General features: G+C 42.0%; 1 protein-coding gene across 10 annotated transcripts in view; it reads right to left on the reverse strand.

Annotated features, from left to right (window-relative positions):
- The window catches only part of Tp53bp1 (tumor protein p53 binding protein 1), a 91,293-nt gene that overhangs the window by 63,576 nt on the left and 6,301 nt on the right, over positions 1-21,416 (reverse strand). For all 10 annotated transcript variants that reach the window (XM_076929578.1, XM_076929584.1, XM_076929580.1 and 7 more), the window contains 4 exons: positions 8,640-8,829; positions 7,890-8,074; positions 7,573-7,663; positions 7,255-7,339 (listed from right to left, as the gene is read on the reverse strand). In XM_076929578.1, the coding sequence (XP_076785693.1) occupies positions 7,255-7,339; positions 7,573-7,663; positions 7,890-8,074; positions 8,640-8,646 (368 nt within the window). In that variant the 5' untranslated portion in view covers positions 8,647-8,829. Of the gene's footprint in view, positions 1-7,254; positions 7,340-7,572; positions 7,664-7,889; positions 8,075-8,639; positions 8,830-21,416 lie in introns of those variants that run through there.

Below are 21,416 nucleotides of genomic sequence, written 5' to 3' on the forward strand. Positions count from 1 at the left end.
ATTTTATATATACAAGTGTTTTATCTTCACCACATGCATTCATGATGCCTGCAGAGGTTAGAAGAGGATTGATTGCATATCCCCTGGAACTGGAGTTATGAATATTTGTGAGCCACATTGGTGGTGGAAACCAAACTTGGCTCCTGAACCTGGGTTTTTGCAAAAGCAGCAAATACTCATCTGCTGAGCCATCTCTGCAAACCTGGAATTAGTATTATTGTACTACAATCACCTAAGATGTTATACTTACTTTTCAGGGACAAATGTTAAAACATTTAAAGGGAACTATGAGTGTGTACTATCCCATGTCAGTCCCTCACAACATATACACACACACAGAAAGGACAGAAATGCATTAGTTTATCTCTTTTCAAATAAGAACCTGGGCAGAAGAGGTGATTCAGTGATTAACAGCATGAAATCAGTTTCTTACAGAAGACCTAAGTTCAGATCCCAACATCCATCTCAAATAGCTCACAACTGACTACCAGTCTAGCTCCAGGGACCAAATGCCTTCTGGTGATCTACACTAGCACCAAACACACAAACTGTCACAGATACATACACTTAATGCGAAGTAAATATAAACTTGCTTTTGTTTTTCAAGACAAGGTGTGGGACCATGAAAAAAATGGCTTGGTTTCTGGTAGAGCACTGGCTAGAGATGGCCGGAGACCCAACAGGTATCCATACCTGCAAGGGACGGCATATATTTTGCCACGCTCCCAGACTCCTGACACGTGGCCAAGACCACCATTGATCCATGCTGTAGGACAATGCCCCTAAAGCCCCTCCCAAAGTGAGGTTTGTGTCACCCAGCACAGGTAGAGGGCATGACTACAAGCCTCAGCTTCAGGGTTCCACAACAAGGTTTCTCTGTGTATCCCTGGCTATCCTGGAACTCCTTCTGTAGACCAGGCTAGCCTCAAGCTCGGAGCTCCACCTGCCTCTTCCATGTGCTAAGTTTAAAGGTGTGTGCCACCACCATCTGTCTTAATAAATAAAATGAAAACCTCTGGGCCAGTAAGATGGCTCACTAGGTATGACTTGGGTTCATTCTCTGAAACCACATAGTGGAAGTAGCAATCTGAATTCTAACCATAGCCCTTCATATGGTAAAAGGAAAGAACCGACTTCCACAAGCTGTACCAGCCTCCAAACACAGGTTGTGACGTGCACGTGTCTACACACACACACACACACACACACACACACACACACACACAAAGTTTTTTAAATGTAAAGAAAACCACACACCTGAGCCTTCTGTGTGTTGATGGCTCTTCCTTACTCCCTGACAGCTCAGTGGAGGTGAGCTTGACTAGCCTTGGACCTAGTCTCCAGCTGTAGGCAACCCTTACTCAGAATCAGTGTGGAGTTTGTTTGTTTAAGAAAGTCCCTTTAATCCCAGCACTTGGGAGGCAGAGGCAGGCGGATTTCTGAGTTCAAGGCCAGCCTGGTCTACAGAGTGAGTTTCAGGACACCAGGGATACACAGAGAAACTCTGTCTCGAAAAACCAAAAAAAAAAAAGAAAAGAAAAAGAAAAAAAGAAAGAAAGAAAGAAAGAAAGAAAGAAAGAAAGAAAGAAAGTAAGTCTCAATCTAGCCAGGCAGTGGTGGCAGGAGCTGATGCAGGGCCATGAGTGCTGCTGACTGGCTTGCTCCCCATGGCTTTATCAGCCTCCTTTTTTATAGAATCCAGGAACACCAGCCCAGGGGTCTTCCCCCATCAACCACTAATTAAGAAAATGTCCTGAGCCTGGCCTGGTGGCCAGCCTAGTCTACAGAAAGAGTTCCAGGACAGCCAAGGTTACACGGGGAAACTCTGTCTCAAAAAACAAACACACACACAAACAAGAAAGTCTCAATCTGAATAACCTGGCTAGCCTAGTATGTAACTCAGGCTGACTTGAACTCAACATGATCCTACTGCCTCAGCATCCAGAGCACTGGAGTCCTGGATGTGCACCATCACTCCTGGCTCCCAAAGATTTAACTTCAGTAGTATCCATATGACTCCACAATGTAGCTCTCCAGCCAGCATGAGCCGCCTGCTCATCACTCCACTTCTGATGATGGGTCTCCACCCATCTACAATCCAACTGTCCCTCCTCCAGTCTTCTCCATCTCAACAATCACTCCATTCCAGCTGCTCAAACAAGACCAGAACTGTCATTCCACCTTCCTGCCAATGCTCCACTCATTCTCCATCTTCAAATCCTTTTTTCAGATCTCAGAATCTCACTGACTGCTCATCCACTTCTACCCTGAACTTTCTAAAATAGTCATGTTATCCTATTAGAATACTTTAAAAATGTCATAAAAATATAAAACTTGCTCTGTGAAAAGGAATTTGGTTCTTACAAGGGAATGAAAACACAAGCTACACAAGTGAGAATATTTAAAATCAAACCAACACAGCTACAAAGAACCACATCCAGAATATACAAAGCACTCTCTAGATACAACAGGGGCCAGGCAAGTTCATGCCTTTAATCCCAGCACTCCAGACACAGAGGCAGGCAGATCTCTCTTAGTTTGAGGCCAGCCTAAGGCTACAGAGAGAATTCCAGGACAGCCAGGGACACAGACACCCTGACTTGAACACCACCCTACTCCCCAAAAAAATAGTGCTAAGGACATAGCTCAGCAGTAAAGAACCGTGCCATGCACAAAGCCTCAAGTTCAAGTCCTACGAGCAAGTAAAAAAATAAATCATTCAATTTAAAAATGGGCAAAAGACATAGACAGACATTTCCCCTGAAGAGGATTGCAGATGGCAAAGAAGCACATAAAAGGTTCAACCTCATTTGCCATTAGGAAAATAAAAATTCCAACACAATGAAATATTACTATACACTTATCAGGGCTGGCTCAGTTGGGAAAGTGCTTGCCTAGAGTGCATAAGGCTAAGGACTCCACCCTCAGTACCTCATAAATGAGGCAGGTGATGAATGCCTGCATTTCCAATAATTGAAAGGCAGGGGCAGGAGCATCAAAAGTTTAAGGTCATCCTCAGCTGCACAGCAAGATGGGGGTTTGAGGCTGACCTGGGATACATGAGACACTTTCAAGAAATATTTTTAATTTGTATATATTGTAATTTATAAATAGTAAAGGGGCTGATAGTATAGCCTGGTCATAGGATACTGTTTAGAATGACTGAAACCTCAAGTTCAACACTGAGCACCCCAAAAGACAACAGTGAAAATATTAACAGCTGGTGAGAACAAAAATTAGAACACTTACACATTGCTGGATGCCATACATGCTCTCAAACACTCTGGAAGTTTGTTTGAAAAACTAATGCAGCTACCTCATTGCCAAACAAAAACCTGGGCATTATTAAAGAAATGAAAGCTTAGATTCACCTAAGCAATTTGCAGCGTGCCAAGCATGGTAGTCGCACCTTAATCAGTCTTCAGGAGGCAGAAACAGGCAGATCTGTGAATTGAAGACTACCCTGGCCTACACAGCGAGCTCCAGGCCAGCCAGAGCTATACAGTGAGTTGTCTCTCTAAAAAGAAAGAAAGAGGAGGTAGCCTCTGCCTGCTGAGCAGTCTTCCTGACTTTGTGTAAACACACATATATATCTATGCACACACATCGAGCCTGACAACCTGTGTTCATTCAATCCCCAGGACACACATGGTCGAAGAAGAAAATCAAGTTGTCCTCTCTGACCTCCACATGCACACCCACATACATACACAAAGACATAAAATAATAATAATTTTCACAAGTATTTATAACAGTTTTATTTATAATAGTCAAAAACTTAAAAAGGGGCTGGAGAGATGGCTCAGCCATTAAGAACACTATCTGTTCTTCCAGAAGTCCTGAGTTCAATTCTCACCAACCACATGGTGACTCACAACCATCTGTAAAGTGATCAGATGCCCTCTTCTGGTGTGTCTGAAGACAGTTACAATGTACTTATATACATAAAATAAATAATTCTAAAAAAAAAAAAAAAAAAAAAACTTAAAAGAAAAGATATGCTTCAATCTATGAATAATGGTGTATCTGATACACTCCAAAAGACTACTCAGATATATGGAAACAATGTAAGTATTCTATCTAAACTCCACCTCCACAGTTACCTGGTAACAGCCAGGTATGCTCCTCCCCACAGTTACCTAGCAACAGCCAGGTAGGCCTAGTCCACTATAAAAGGGGCTGCTTGCCCCCTCCTCACTCTCTTACCCTCTCTCTCTCTCTCTCTTAATCTCTTACTCTCTTACCCTCTTGCCTCTCTGTCCCCTCCCCACTTCTCTTCCTCTCTCTCCACGTGGTCATGGCCAGCCTCTACTTCTCTTCTTCCACTCTTTTCTTCTTCTTCCATCTTCTTCCCCCCACCTTTGCCCTATCTCCTGAATAAACCTCACCCACCCCCCCCCCTTGGAACCGTGTGGTCTGGAGTGGCTGCTGTTGGACATCTAATAACAACTAACAAGCACTTTGATGGGCCTCCAGGAGTGATGCTATTAGAGCATATACTTGCATATTTATATATTTTGAAATAAATTTGCTAAATTAACATAGGTTAATGACTACTAAAGGTTCAGGTACAGCCAATGAAGGGAGGTATGACTTTAGAAAGAATATCAGACATCCCTGTACACCACAACTCTTCAGTCTCTTGACTGTAGTGGCAGATACACAAATCCACACAAGTGATAAACTAGATACACAATATCCACCCACAATATAACAGATCTAAGAGGATGCTGTAAATCCAGTCTTTGGGCCATCATAGTATAGTTTTGTAAGAAGTTACCATAACAGACACAAGGCCAAGCATACTCAATTTCTCCCTGTATTCTGTTTGTTTTTTAGTTTTGTTTGTTGAAATAGATTCACTATGTATGCTAAGTTATTCTTGAACTCAATGTGTCATCCAAGTTGGTCTCCAACTCCAAAATGGTCCTCCTGCCTGGGCCTCCCAATTACTAAATTTACATGCATGTACTACCACAATGAGCTCTGCATTATTTTTTACAATAGTGTGTGAGTGTACAAGTATCCTAATTTAAATGTTTCATGGGGGCTTTAGATATAACTCAGAAGTAGACAGCTTGCCTAAGATACACAAAGCTCTAAATGAAGTATGAAAATAAATATGTTAGACTACAGAAATGACTCCACAGTTAAGAGCATTGGCTGTTCTACCAGAGTACTGGGGTCAATTCCTTGCACCCACGAGGGGCAGCTAGCAACCATCTGTAACTCAGGTTCCAGAGGATCCAACACATTCTCCTGGCCTCATAGGGCACTCACTACATGTTATATACAGACATAAACATACAGGCAAATACCCATTACACATAAAATGAAAATAAATAAAACCTTAAAAAGTTAAATACATAAAAATGAATCTTTCAAATGACAATGTTTGGGGCCAGGAAAATGACTCAGTCTTTAAGTAAAGATACTTGCCACCAAGCCTGTTGATCTGAGTTCAAACCCCAAAATCCACATGGCAGAAGAAAAGAACTGCTTCCCTCCTGTAAGCTATCCTCTGAATCAGCCTCAAACTCTCCCCAGCTTTGTGGCCTTTTGCACGTGAAATGTAAGCTCCTCCTCTCACAGGGCAAGGCAGCTTCTCAACCCCTTAACTGTGACTAACACATTTGCATTTATTGTTTAGACTGCATTCCTCAGAGAAGTATTCCTTTACTCCCAACTGGATTATTTATATATTGTTCTCGCTGTAATGATCATAATTGTAACTTAGGACTGAGAGAAAGCCTGAGTCTCTCACTATTAAGTTCCAAGCCCTGTGATAACAAAGCCCTCTAAAGTACAGGGCCCAGCACATCTATTCAACACAGCCATAAGGTCTGAATCTACACAAAGAGCAACACACTGATTTCAAAACGGAAAAGCAGCATGGAACATGGCAAACATGTATTTACAATGGAGTACGCCAGTTCTTGTCCCTACCATGCACCCCAGGTTACAAGCCAGAAAAGCACATCTGTGCCAGGCATGAGTTTCTAAGAGATTATAAACCAAAGCAAAGAAAGATAACAAACAGGTAAGTGGCACCAGTCGTGACAGCTCACCCGTCATCTCAGCAACTGAGGGCCAAGACTGGAGGACCACCACTATTAGAGGTCAGACTGCACAATACAGAGAGTTCCAGAACAGCCTGGACTACAGAATGAGACTGCATCTCGAAAACTAAACAGACAACACAGTCACAGATAAGTGAAGCAGCTGGGTATAGGAATAAGTACCAGGACAAATGGCAAAGAATGCCTGGCAGAGGTGTCCACCTGGAATCCTGAGTTCCAAGGATTATGGCAAACTGTAGACATTAAGGACTAGCAATCCCAAAAGCCAAAAATGCAAGTTACATAAGAAATTTATTTATTTAATCATTCATTCATTCATTCATTGGGAGAGGTTCTCACTTTATAGCCCTGGCTGGTCTGGAAAGTCTACTTGTAGACCAGGATGGCCTTGGATTCACATAGATCTACCCAGTCCTGCCCCAGTAGCACTGGAATTAAAGTTGTACAAGACCATACCAGGTTCCCACTTTTAAATTCAAACTCCTTCAAATATATTTTAACATTATGAGCCTAATAAAAGTTAACCAATGGCCAAGATGAGCCCACTAGTTTGCAGACTGTTAAAAAGCATTCATTTCCTCTTGAGGGAAAAAATTTACGTGCATATACAATATAAAATACACTAGAAAAAGCACTTTGTTTTAAGATAAAGCAACAGTTGCAAACATGTCAAGCTAACATCCCTCTTTCTTAACTACCTCCCCCTCAGCCTTCCTCCTCAAGACTACTAAGGTTGTCTGCATTGCAGAAGCCTGAGAAACACAGTAGTAACACAGTCAAGCAAGTCCTTTAACTTCCTTGCCCACCAGTATCCCCACTGGGGACAATGTCTTTACTGCACAGCTGTTTAGGGATAGAATTATGTCACAAGTCAGTATCGGGCCTAACACAGAGGACACCATCATTGTGATATGCATGAGACACAGTAAAACTTGAAAACTCTTTAGGGTATACATTACAATTTGAAGTTTGTAATGACACAAAGTGTTACTTCACCAAAGAGATCCCAGCTCTCAGTCCTAAAACAATACTACCTATGTAATCAGCAAATCCCACTCCCTAATTCACAAAACAAGATTAATCTTTTTATCTTTGGAATGAGTCAGCAGGTACAGATAAGAGTTGATCAAATAATAAACTGAAATCAATTCCTTTGACTGAAACAGTAGTTTACCTGCTTGTCCTGTTTGGCTGAGGTAACCTTTCTATGACCTGACTGATGGAACCACTCGTACCCAAATGAGACGACTCCACAGGGTCTGAAAAAGACAGTAGTAGTGGGATATTAGCACAGGAGACATCTGCCACCAAATTTTAATACAAATTCAGAAATATGGTCAACACCAAACTAATCATGGATTTCTGAAGGCTTGCTGTACACTAGATAACAAACTAGGCTTCCTTACACATAATCTCAACTGTATGTTTAAATCGTTCTGCCCCAACAGGACCTTAAACACCACAAAGGAGATCCAAGCCTTCAACTGCTCACCTGAAGCTTTGTTTTCTTTCAGATGTTCATTGAACGAGCTATTACTGTCTCCTTGTTCTGCAGCAGTTTGTTCTGGATTTGACACAATATCCTAGAAAATACAAGTACATAAGATCCTCACAGTACACAAAGTAGTACAAAAGGGACTTTTCTGTGTGTGAGAACACGTTGGTTTTATTTTTTTCCCCACCAGCTTTATCCAAAAGATAATAATCAACTAAACACGTTAGTTTTCTGGGTTGGTTTGTTTTAGGGGTCAGAAAAAATAAGAACTCAACTCTGTTCAACCATTTTCCAACAGGGCATCACTCACTCACCAACACGGGGTTCTCTTTGTGCATCTGCAGATTAGGAAGGTGTCGAGACAGTACGGTGAAGTGAGAACCTGCATCTTCTTCCTGAACCTGGCTTTCAGGCTGAGAATCTTCTATTATCAGGCAAGGAGTGTCTTGCTGAGAGAAATCTGAATCCAATTGACTTCCAGTAGGGTCCATCTGCTCCCCTGGAATGGAATAACAAAAGATCAGTTCGGAGAGTAACCCTACTGGAGCCTTCCTCACACAATCTGAGACTAAATAATGGGGCGGAAGTGTAAGAGCGAGAAACGGACCATTCTGGGGCTCCTGAGCAGCCCACATTTGCAATCGCTCTTGGTACTTTCTCAGCTCTCTCCCCAGCCCTCATTTCTCCGTTATTTACCACGGAGCCTCTGGATCCTTCGATCCCTCCCTCCCTCCCTCCTTTCTCTTCACCTTCCCCCAGACACCCTTCCTTCCTCACCTCTTCTCCCCGCCCCTTTCCATCCCCCACACAACTCTGCCTGTGTTCTGACGCCACTGAGCCCCAGGAAGACCTCTTCGCAACCCCGACGGGCGGGAAGCCCATGGCCCTCATGCGGCCTCAGGACCACCGCGGTGGCCGCCTCCCCACCCCCTCCCGGGGCCCTCCAACCCCGTCCCCGTCACCGCCGCCATGCTTGCCACCCCGCCCCCTACGGGCAGCCAGCCCTTCAAGCCCGCCACCCCGGTCTCCGCGGTCGGCTCGCACGGCTTCGCTCGCAGCACTACCTGGCATCCCGGCGGGAGGTCCCTCGCGCTGGATCTAGAGATCTCTGCACGCTGCCCAGGCCCCTCCAGGTCGATCCCCAGGTCGCCACCGTCGCCACCGCCGCCACTGGCCGCGAGCTCCCCCTTTTCCCGTCACGTCACGCAATATCGGACCTCCCATTCGCTGCTGTTGCCTGCCACTCAGGAAATCCTATGAATGATAGGTGGCTGAAGTAAAGTGCCCGCCCCCCGCGTAAGAAATGGAACACGGCGGCGTGTTTCCATGGTAGCATGGACGTCGCAGGCCCTCCCCCTAATACAGACAGAATGACAGTATCCTTGAACTGAAGGGACATTAAGAGGGCATGAAATAAATACCCCCCTGCTTGAAGGATGGGGGTGCTCACTACTCACACTTGAGGGTTTCGGACCCTTCACTGACTTCCATGGAAAAGGAGAGTCTCCTGGCTTTTCAAAGAAAGGGCAAAGAGGAGGAGAATTGAGGATAGCTAGTACCTCTGAGATGGTGAAATGTTAGAGACAAGACTCTACAGGGTTTGCCAGTGTCGATCAGGATCCCTTCTGTAGACCTCTGCCTGAACTTAAATAAGGCCTCCATTGTCCCACTCTATGTCTCTGGCAGTTTTGATTTTATTGTTACTTTACATTTTCTTCTCGTTCCCACTCCCTTTCAAGCTTCCTATTTGTATCTCTCTGCCCTTTCTTTTATGGGATTGCAGCAGCCCCAGACGCTTTGCACCTCCCATTGAAAGAACTGAGCATTGTAATCCTCACACTAGCAGCAAAGAGAACAGCTGTCACCCCTACTAACTCAATGACTTAAAGGACCCAGGCCCAGAGATTTAATTATCCTAATTATGGTGTCAGGGTCTTATAAAAGGTGTGGCAGCTGTGACAACTATTAATGAACTGAACCCAAGATACATCCGTGGCTTCATTGTCGTTTTAATTTAAAGAGCCGTTGGATCTGGGCTAGAAGTCTAACCAAGCAGCTGTCAGTAGGGAAAGCACCTAGCACAGTGCCAAGGATATACATAGTAGGCATTAAAATGGAGGCAGTTTGCTCTACTCCAGACTCAGAATTATTTAGGCACAGCCCATACATGGTTCTCAACTTCTATAAATGCCCAGTTTAGCACTTGAAATAAGCTAAGCTCACAGAGGAGCATCCTACCAGCCAATCTTCTTTCGGCTGCTGTAAATTACAGTGATCATATTTCCCTAACGCAAAAATCAAAGCATGTTGTCTTCATATACATTACTTGCGGGAACAAAAGGACCAGCTTAAACGAAATTGCTCTGAAAATATAGGTAGGACCTGTTATTGTTATAACTAAAATCCCAGTCCTAGACTGTTTTACAAGTGGAGCAAAAATGACCCAAATCAGAGAGACACATCTCACTTCTTAATCCCAAAATCATTCATGATTGACTCCTGTGTTTCTCTACTGAATACCAGACATTCCAAAAAAAAAAAAAAAAAAAAAAAAAAAAAAAAAAAAAAAAAAAAAATCCAGTTCAAGCTGACATCAACTATAGCAGAGCAGGAGGTGTGTATTAGTCTGCTTAGCTTGAAAGGGAAGAAACCAACTAGGTCTAACTAGGTCTAACTAACTAGGCAGACTGATGCTGATTCCCACAAAACCCTCCTCAGGGCCAACATGTTGTCATTCTCCAACTTGATGCTGCAGCTCTTCTCCCCCTAGTGAGACATAAACACCCAGCTCTCTCTGCTTACTTTGACATTTAAAAAAAAAAAAAATTGTCAAAACTCATAAAACTAAGCACTGGAAAGATGGCCAGCAGTTAAGAGCACTGCTTGCTCTTCTGGAGAACCCAAGTTCTATTCCCACCACCCACACAGTGGCTCACAACCTTCTGGAACTGCAGGTCCAGGGAATCCCACCTTCTCTTCTGGCCTTGATGGGCACTGCATATACATACGTGCAAGCAAAAACCCATACAAACCAAATAAAAATAATTCTTAAGGAAAGTTCAACTCACAAAACTAAGAAGAGCACATCAAATTAAGATTAAGTAAATGAACCTGAGCCATTCCAATTACTAACTAAATCAAGAGGTTTTAAAAAAATAAAAATACTGGAAAGAAAAACTGAACTCCTTGTTAAGCAGTGTAGTGATTAAGTTAAAAACCTAGTAAGTGGGGCTGGAGAGATGGCTCAGTGGTTAAGAGCACTGGCTGCTCTTCCAGAGGTCTTGAGTTCAATTCCCAGCACCCCCTGGGGCTCTAACTGACTTATACCTAGTTGACTGACACCCAGGTGAGCCCAAGCTCTGATGCCCCTGCAGAAAAGCATCAGCAGCTCTGACTCTTTGCAGCTTCATCTCTACTTTCCCCACTAAAGCCCCTCCCTGAGAGGAAAGTTTCACAAGACTCTGTTACCTTGCTTTAAAGTTTAACATGCTGCACTGTCAGAAAATGTTTCTCCTGATTAACCCACCTAAATCTAAATCCTTTCCTCTGAAGTTTAAAGCCATTTGCTCTCAGGTTGTCTCTAACTAATATCTTAAAAACCTATGCCGAAGTCTCCGAGGTAGTAGGAGTTCCCATTTGAACCCAGTCTGTATAGCTACAGAGCTCAGCAGTGACAAATCGCCCAGAGTGCAGAGCCTCAGTTTGGTTTCAGGATGTATTTTCTTTCCCTCCATTGTTGCTTATGGGTATTCCCGACGATCCAGAGAGTTGGACTATAGTAAAGAAAGCAGGAGAAACTGAGACATTGTCAACACCACATCCTTGGGAAGAAGCTAAGACAACATAAAGGTGATGATGAGAGCAAGATGGGAAACGACGAAGCTGCCGAGGCTACTTATGAATTGGGCTAAACCATCTCGATCTCCAGGGCAATCCTACCAACGCCTGCGGACCCAGCGATAGACTCACCCTAGGCAGCATGCCTTATCCCTACTCAATTCCTCTGTCAATCTTTTTAATTTAAAGAAAAATATTTTTAATTTAAAATAATTTAATTAAAAAGTTATTAGCCTGGCACTGGCACGGTAACACACACCTTTGATCTCAGTACCTGGTAGGCAAAGGCAGGAGGAGCTCTCTGAATTCGAGGCCAGTGTGGTCTACATTAATGAGTCCCAGGCCAGTCAGGGCTACAGAAAGGCTTTGTCTTAAAACAAACAAACAAACAAAAAATGAATTTAAGAGTAATTAAAAGCAATATGGCAAAATGTTTCTGTGTTGATCTAGGCAGAGTGCTCATGGCTACATGCAATACCTGTGTTTCTTTATTATCTATTATCTATTGTCAAGTAGTTGAGGCCATACCCAGTATCTGATTATTTTTTGAATCACAGGAAAATAAAGCCAAGTGTAGTGGCTCACACCTTTAATCTCAGACTTAGAAGGCTACAGCAGGAGCAGTAGGAGGAGGGCTATGAGTGCCAGGCTAACCTAGGCTACAGAGTGACACCTTGCACCACCTGCCCACAAAAACTGCAGCATGAAATTTTACTATTTTAACCATTATTGCTTGGTTTTGTTCATTGATTGATTTGAATTCTTTTTTCCTTTCAAGATAGAATGTCACACTGTGTAGTCCAGGCTGGCCTGGGACTCTGTGAAGCAGACTAACTTCAAAGTTGTGGCATCTTCCTGCTTCTGCCTCCTGAGTGCTGGAGTTAAAGCTATGTACTGTCACCACGGACATTTTGACCTTTTTTTAAGTACACAACGTGGGTGAGAGGGGGAGAAGCAGCAGCTTCTTTCTTCTCCTCCTGTCAATTCTTTTTGAGGCAGCCCGAGGGGGATGGGAAGAGCGTTGGCAGGGGGCAATCTCTTAGGAGATTGGGGTAAGGCCTTGAGCCTTATAAGACTTTTAGGGTTGCTGTAATAAAAGTTTTACTTATCTATGCTAGAAAAGTTCACTTCCTATGCTACTGTAGCTGACCTGCCATCCAGGATCCTGTGGCTAGAAACTTCTGTTTCTGGCACTTGCATCTTAGAAAACTAGCAAGGAGTTAAGTAAATAGCCTTGTACTATCCTAAAAACTTCTTCTGACAGTTAAGAGACTGCTGGCTAGGGTGATTAACACCTGCAGCCTAACAGCAGAGGATTAGGCAATGTGGCCTTTGTTCTATCTCAGCAGGAACTGCTGGGCTCTAACATCTGTTAGTCTGAAGTAGCAGGAAAAAAAGACACTTTAAAAAATTGCTATAAATTTATTTAAGTGTAAAAGGTATCTTATGCAGCTATCTGAGGGGAAAGGTGGAAAAGTCCTGAGTGGGGAAAAGGAATAGATTCTAATTTAACAAAGTAAAAATTCTAAGGGAGAAAAATTCTAGGCAGGGAGAAGAAAAGGAAAGGACGAAGGGCTCCTAATTAACTAACCAACTAACCAACTAACTTCTTTGTCTTTGTCTTCAGTATATATACATCATTCAGAGTACATGATCACATGTTACAAAGTTCATCACAAGTTCACACCAAAATTCAAATCATAAATTGAAATAGAAGTTTACAACACAGAATGTTTACAAGCATATCCATTAGGGGTAAATATCTAACTAGACATTCATCACCTGTCTAGCTCCACAGGTTCACTGAAAGTTTGAAACTATAAATTTAAGAAGTTAGTGAAGTTTTGTATAGATAAACCCAGGCAATATTTTCTCTTCTGTCCTGGTACCTATAATAAATTGTGAATTCCCTTTTAGTGACCTTGGTTAATTGTTTTACAACTTCTTAGAATGTGCTCTGAGCAGGATAGAGTCTGGTTACTATCTCTCTGGGGGCAATTAATTGATGACACTCAGGAGACTGGCAGAGTTCTCATTGCAGTTTCGACTATGCCTGAGGGACTTAACAGCAGTCACGTTATAAAAGAGCTTAATAATCATTTATATAATTTTAGGAATTCTTATAGGATCATCAAGACTTAAGAAGTCATCTATTTGTCTATATAGTATCACTACAAGACAGTACATCTTCATGGGTCTGCAGAGATCTGCTACAAAGGGGTGTGCTATTGCTTAGTGATTGTTTACATGTTTAATAATAGTAATAATAGGAAAAGCTTATTAACAGCAGGAATCTTTCCTAAAATTACATCTCCACAGCCTTGCTGGATGGAGCACACTCGTTGCAGATTATATAATAATCCGAGGCAAACATTTCAGGATGATCATCTGCTAATTATTAGCTTGTCCCATTATGGCTCCTGACACTGATTATACATCTGCCCTTTGTATCTGGCCTAGCTTATTTCATTTAACACAATATCATCAAGGCAATTCATGTTGTAGTTTGTCAGAGTTTCCTCCTCCTTCTCCTCTTCTTCCTTCCTTCTTCTTCCTTTTCTTCTTTCTTTCTTTCTTTTCTTTCTTTTTTTTTGAATAGTTCAGACTGGCCTCAACTTTGACCTCCTGATCTCTTGTATCTATCCCAGGCACTGAGAGTAGTGGTACATACTCCTAGTGGCACTACTGAGCCTGGTTTCCAAGCACAAGGTTGGCTGTGATGAGCTGTAATTTTCTCCCCTTCCATCATGAGTATGCATAGCAAGCAAGCCCTGCACACATAGTCTGGGACCGAGTCCTGCTTCCCATCTCCTCCCTGCCCCTGCTCTCTGCTGAGTGACATCATCAGTTCTGCAGAGTCTTTGGATCTCAAATGTGGATATGCAGGCCCAGGAAGCAGTTCAGTGGTAGAGGACTTGCCTAGTGTGTGAGGCTCCTGAGCAGAATCCCTAGAGCTGTGTCTTAGTTAGGGTTTCATTGCTGTGAAAAGCCACATGATGATAAAGGACAACATTTAATTGGGGCTGGCTTAGCTTACAGGTTCAGAGGTTCAGCCCATCATCAAGGTGGGAAACATGGCAGTGTCTAGGCAGGTATGGTGCTGGAGGAGCTGAGAGCTCTATATCTTGATCCAAAAGCAGCTAGGAAGAAGGTCTCCAAGCCCACTCCCACAGTGAAGCACTTCCTCCAATAAGACCACACCTACTATAACAAGGCCACACCACCTCCTAATAGTGCCATTCCCTGAGCCAAGCATATTCAAACTACCATGACCACCTCAAACTTTTCATTCTCCTGCCTTTACCTCCAGAATGCAGAAATTACAGGGTTTGCTAGCACATCCAGTTTAGAAAAGTCTTCCAGTAAGGAAAACAAAAACAAAACAAAACAACAACAGAACACAGTAAAATAAAGTTAGCCAAAATTAGCCAAAATTGTGGTGTACAACCCCAGTATGTCAAAGCTCCTGTGTGCTCACTGCAGGGTGTTTGGTGAACATGCCAGAGGAAGTAAAAACTCAACTTCTGACCAAACGTTCTCCATAAGCTCATATTCATTAATTTCAATCTACTTACATGGAAGCAGCTATTCTTACTTCGTGTAGTTGTAGAGAGGGAGTGAAGTAACAGACATCTTCAAGAAACTTACAAACTATAAGAAATATGAAACTGGTTGTAGTAGTATATACCTGTAATCACAGCTCTTGGCAGGAGAAGGCAGGAGGTTCGGAAGTCAAGACTAGCCTTGGCTACATATGGAATTCAAGGCCATTCTGGATTATATGACACCCAACCTGCTGGGGTCAGGATAATTCAAAATTTAACAAAATACTGCAAGAGGGTCTGCAAAATAGTAAGAGCATTTACCCTTTTGTAAGGTAAGAGCACTTGCCACCAAGCTTGAAGATCTGAGTTCAATTCCAGGGTCTACATGGTAGGAGAGAACAGACTCCCATGAGCTGTCCTCTGACCTCCATCTGGGCACTATGGTTCTTGCATGCACCCGCTATTCAAATAAATAAATACATAAATGAATGAACGAATGTAATAAAAAATTTTTTAAAAGATTTATTTATTTTATTTATATGAGTACACTGTCGCTGTCTTCAGACACACCAGAAGAGGGCATCAGATCCCATTACAGATGGTTGTAAGCCACCATGTGGTTGTTGGGAATTGAACTCAGGACCTCTGGAAGAGCAGCCAGTTCTCTTAACCACTGAGCCATCTCTCCAGTCCAATAAAAAAAAAAAAAAAATTAAAGACATGTTTTTTGAAGGACTATATGAATTTTAAGAAGTCAAAACAAAGAAATTTAGTGAAGCCATTCTAATCAATAATCACAGCGTTGTTGTGATCTAAATTCCATTTTACATTGCTTCCTTCTCGATGTAATCCAGGATTATTGTTATACATACATCTATACCATTTATACAACTTACAACTTATTATCTTTATCCCATACTGTTCTTCCACATTCCAAACTGAACTGTGTAACGTCTTACTCACTATCTTCACTTGGATATGCAGTTGGCACGTCAAAGTGAGCATACTTAACTAAACCCATCTACTACTAATGTGCTCCAGCAGCCAAGACCAGCTTTGTCCTTCCAGAGGCTTTTGTTTTAAATGGTGGAAGACTGGTATTATGTTGTTGCTGCTGTTTTTTGGTTTTGTTTTGTTTTGTTTTGCTTTGTAGGTTTTTGTCTGTTTTTTGTTGTTCTTGTTTTGTTTGTTTGTTTTTTTTAAAAGGCATGATATAAAGCCTGGTCAGGTTGAAATTCACTGTTGATCCACCAGCTTTAGTCTCCTAAATTCTGGTATTATAGTTGTGTGTCACTACATCCAGTTTAGAGATGTGTGTGTGTGTATGTGTGTGTGTGTGTGTGTGTGTGTGTGTGTGTGTGTGTGTGTAAGACAGGGTCTCATGGAACTAGCCTCAAAGTAACTATTTTGCTAAGGTTGGCCTTGAACATTTTACCTTCCTATCTCTGCCTCTTGAATGTGAAGATTACAGGCATACCCAGGCAATGATGGCACGTACCTTTAATCCCAGCACTCAGGAGGCAGAGGCAGGTGAATTTCTGAGTTCAAGCCCATCCTAGTCTATAGAGTGAGTTCCAGGACAGACAGACCTTGTTACAAAAAAAACAAAACAAAAAAACCAAAAACCAAAAAACAAAAAGCAAAACAAAACAACAACAAAAACCCTGTCTCAAAAGAAAAGAAAGAAAGAAAGAAAGAAAGAAAGAAAGAAAGAAAGAAAGAAGAAAAAGAAAAGAAAAGAGAAAAGAAAGGGCTGGAGTGATAGCTCAGCGGTTAAGAGCACTGACTGCTCTTCCAGAGGTCCTGAGTTCAATTCCCAGCAACCACATGGTGGCTCACAACCATCTGTAATGGAATCTGATACCCTCTTCTAGTATGTCTGAAGACAGCTACAGTGTACTCATAAATAAAATAAATAAACCTTTAAAAAAAAGAGCAATATTGTCTCTATAATATTAAAGAAAGAAAAAAGAAAGGAAGGAACAAAGAAAGAAAGGGGAGGAAGGAAAGAAGGAAGAAAGGGAAGGGAAAAGGGAAGGGAAGGGGAAAGGGAAGGGGAGGGGAGGGAAGGGAAGGGAAGAAGGGAGATTATAGGCATGAGTACAGAATCTGATTTAGAGTCCTTTTTTTAAGGAATTTAAGAGGAGGGGAGGGAAGGGAAGGGAAGAAGGGAGATTATAGGCATGAGTACAGAATCTGATTTAGAGTCCTTTTTTTAAGGAATTTAAAAAAGATGTATTATCATTTTGTGTATATGGAATGTTTTGCCTGCATGTATACATCTAGGAGACCAAACAAGTAAATCAAATTTTCTAGAACTAGAGTTTACAGGAGTTGTAAGCCACCATGTTGGGGTTGTAAGCCACCTGGGTCCCCTGCAAGAGCAACAAATGCTCTTAACTCATGAGCCAACTCTCCAATCCCTAAAGATTTAATTATTTTTCGGCCCTTCATTAAGTTTTTATCACTTTTTCTTCATTAATTGTTTGTTTACTCACTTTACCTCCTGATCCCACTGTTTTATTTACATGTATGTGTGTGAGTATGAGGGTTGCATCTTGAAGAAGCCAGAAGAGGGCATCAGATCCCCTGCAGCTGAAGTTACAGGCCAGGCAGTAGTACATGGTCCTGACATGGGTGCTGGGAACTCAACTCCAGTCCTCCAGAAGAGCATCCATCTGAGCCATGCTGAGCCCCCAGAGCCACTATTTTTCATAGAAAAATTTTTAAATAACTCATTACTTATAATCCAACTTCAACAACTATCAATAAAGGCCCAATACATATCTTTTGAATTCCTAAAAATCAAACCCAGGCCTTTGCCAAAGCATTCTGCCACTGAGACATACCTTCAGCCCTAAATACCAATTCTTATTTTATCTATATCCCCACTTTTTACTCCCAGTCTGGCTATTCCTAAGCAAATTCCATAGGTCACATAATTTCATTTGTAAACACTGTTATGAGTATGTAAAATACAGAGAAACCATTTAAATGTAAGGCTGTCATTAACACACCCAATGAAGATTAATAATGACTTAATCTTACCAAATACTTAGTGTTCAACTTTTTTTTTTAATAGAGTTGGAGTTTATTAACAGACATTTTGGGAGTTGGGAGAAATAGCTCAGTGGCTAAGAACACTTGCTGGCTTAAAGAGAGCCCAGGTAGGAGATGATGGCCAGCCATTCTAGCTAAACCATCAAGCTCCAAGTTCAGTGAGAGACCTTGTCTCAAAAAAACTAAGAGGGAGAGCAATAGAGAAAGATAGCCAATGTTAGCCTCAGGCCTCTGTACACCAAGCACAGACAAGCCCCTACTCCATTCATTTTGCCATATACACACAAAAATACTAAATGAGTAACTTAATTAATTAAAAAAAAAAAAAAAAACAGGACTATAAAAAGAGAGACACCTAGGGAAAAAATAAGGCATACCCAAGAGCATGGATATGAGTTTCTCTCTCTCTCTCTCTCTCTCTCTCTCTCTCTCTCTCTCTCTCTCTCTCCTCCCTCAATGTCCTTTTAGTAGTTTATGAGTGTTTTGCTTGTGCACCGCATGCATGCCTGATGCCTGCTAAGGTCAGCAGAGGATGTTAGATGCCCTGGAACTAGAGATCCAGACAATTGTGAGCCACTGTTAGGTGCTGAGAATTAACTGAAGTGATCTGCAAGAGCAACAAGTGCTCTTAACCACTTAGCCAGCTCCTCAGCCCAGACGTAGGCTTCTCAAGAGAAAGCTGCCATGTTCTTCACCTCATAATTTGTTTCCTAAGTCAAGTGAAGTGAACACTGGATTACGTGATACTTATTATCTTTTTTCATCTGTAAGTGTTCTTTGTTGTTTCTTTTTCTCCTGATGGGTAGAAATACTAAACCCCCGGCTTTGCAAGTTTTCTACCACTGAGCTGCACTCCAGCCCATTGTTTTATTTCTTTTTTTTTTTTTTTAATTCTTTTAGATGTTTAATTGCACTTATTTAATGTGTATATATTTTTGGTGTGAGAACCTCTGCATATCATGGTGAGTGTGTAAAAGCAGAGGACAATTTACAGGAGTCTCTCTGTCCAGTACATGGACACCAGAGATCAAACACAAGTTGTCAGGCTTGGAGACAAGTCCCTCTGCCCACAGAACCATTTTACCTGCCCCCCCCCCTTTTAATTTCTCATAATGTGTTTATTTCTGTAATGAAACAATGTCATTTGTTTTGTAAGATTTGCCACATAATAAGTTACCACAAAATTAAGCTTTCTAATAATCTTTTCTGTTTGTTTGTTTGTTTGTTTGTTTGAGACAGGGTCTCAATGTATATAGCTCTGGCTAGCCCAGAACTTCCTGTGTAGACCAAGCTGGCCTTGAACTCACAGAGATCATCTTACCTCTGTCTCTGCCTCTATCAAGCCTGGTGCTCATTTAACATACTGATTCCTTTGACATACTTTATAATGGACTCATGATCCTTATTACCTCATACCCTTTCCCAGAATGCAAGCTCAACCAAAAAAAAAAAAAAAAAAAAAAAAAAGGATCTTGGTGTATTCCATTTGCTGGCATACAGAAAGTGCTCATCATTGTGGGAAAGGTGACTTCCATGCATTGTGCTAAACATACTTATACCTCCATATGAAATACTATATTTAAATATATATATATATATATATATATATATATATATATATATATATATATTTTTTTTTTTTTTTTTGGTTTTTTGAGACAGGGTTTCTCTGTATAGCCTTGGCTGTCCCGGAACTCACTCTGTAGACCAGGCTGGCCTCGAACTCAGAAATCCACCTGCCTCTGCCTCCCAAGTGCTGGGATTAAAGGCCTGTGCCACCACCCCGGCTTAATTATAATTTTTAATTAATTATTTTTATATGTATGAGGGGTTTGTCTGCATGTATGTCTGTGTTCCATGTGTGTGCCTAGTGCCTGCAGAGGCCAGAAGTCATGGATCCCCTAGGACTAGAGTTATAGACAGTTATGATTTAAAGAAGGATCTCTCTAAGTTTAAGGCAAGCCTGGTCTACACAGTGAGTTCCAGACTAATCAACATGGTGAAACCCTTCCTCAAAAAAAATTTTTTTTCATTTATGTGTACACATGTGTGTATCTGTATGAATGTGTGCCATATTTGTGTGTGTGTCCTCAAAAGTTGAAGGAGAGCATTAGAGATCCTGAAGCTAGGGTAACAGTTATGAGCTACACAATGTGGGTGCTGGGAACTGAACTTGAGTCCTCTGCAAGAGCATCAAGTGCTCTTAATGATAGGGCCATCTCTCTAGTTTCTGTTACTATAATCTTAATGACTAAAAACAACTTTGAATTTTATGTGTTAGCATGTATGCATGTATATACATATATGCCATGGCATAATGCAGATATCAAGAATTGGTTCTCTCCTTTAACCAAAGGTACCTGGGGTCCAACTCAGGTTGTCAGGCTCCCACAGCAAGCACTTCTAACCACTGACCTACCTCACCATCCGCTAGGGTGATGACTTTACAGATGATGAAGCTAAAGCATATAGCTAACAAACAGGGAAATCAGTTCCACAGGAGGAGCCATGTTTAAATTACACTTTGTGGAAGGAGACCAAACCTTCCACAAATAAACTGAGAATAAAGGTAAACACAACTAGATGGAAATTAATGATGAAAATTAAGAATAAAGCATTTGAGGAAAAGGCTCAGGCTGAACTGAATGGCAAAAGGAGGGAGAGGAAGGGTTAGTGCAGGGCATTCACACAAGGAGAGCTGCAAAGGGGAGTTAGGCATGCTCCCAAGTCTCTTCAAGCCTGCTGCGGGTGGCAATCCCAGCACTCCAGAGGCAGGTGGATCTCTGAGTGTGAGACACATCACATCTGAGTGAGCAGACACATCACACCTGCCACCACAGAGACAGGCCCTGAAAGTGCCCTGTGGTAAGAGACAGCTTTCCTCATACAAAAGGAGGATTGGAACCAATCATGTTGGCTAGAGCCTGCAAGCTCAGCATTAGGAAGGAAGAGAAGCAGGACTGGAGAATTCAAGTACAGCCTGGGCTACATAGTAAAACCCTGTCTCAACAAAACAGAACTAAACAAAACCCACAAAGAAACAAAAGTTGTGGTGGGGTTAGAGGATGGCTCCGTGGTAAATTACTCCCTAAGCAAGCATGAGAGCTTAACTTTAGATATGCAGGACTCACACAACCCAGACAGAGTAGGACATGTCTTTAATCCCACAAAACCTATGATGAAATGGAGAGGCCCCAGAAACTAGAGGGCTAGCCTGGCGTATGCTGCAGCACAAAGAGCCCCTAATTCAGACACAGAGGAAGGTGAGAAGACACACACACAGACACAGAACTATCCCACCCTGGTCAAAATGAATACCATGTATGTGCTTGGAAGGGTGTATACACTCTTGATGGGAAAGTAAATTACCTAGCAACTATGAAAATCAGTAGGTAGATT

The sequence above is a fragment of the Arvicanthis niloticus genome, chromosome 2 (assembly GCF_011762505.2).
Source record: "Arvicanthis niloticus isolate mArvNil1 chromosome 2, mArvNil1.pat.X, whole genome shotgun sequence".
NCBI lineage: Eukaryota > Metazoa > Chordata > Mammalia > Rodentia > Muridae > Arvicanthis > Arvicanthis niloticus.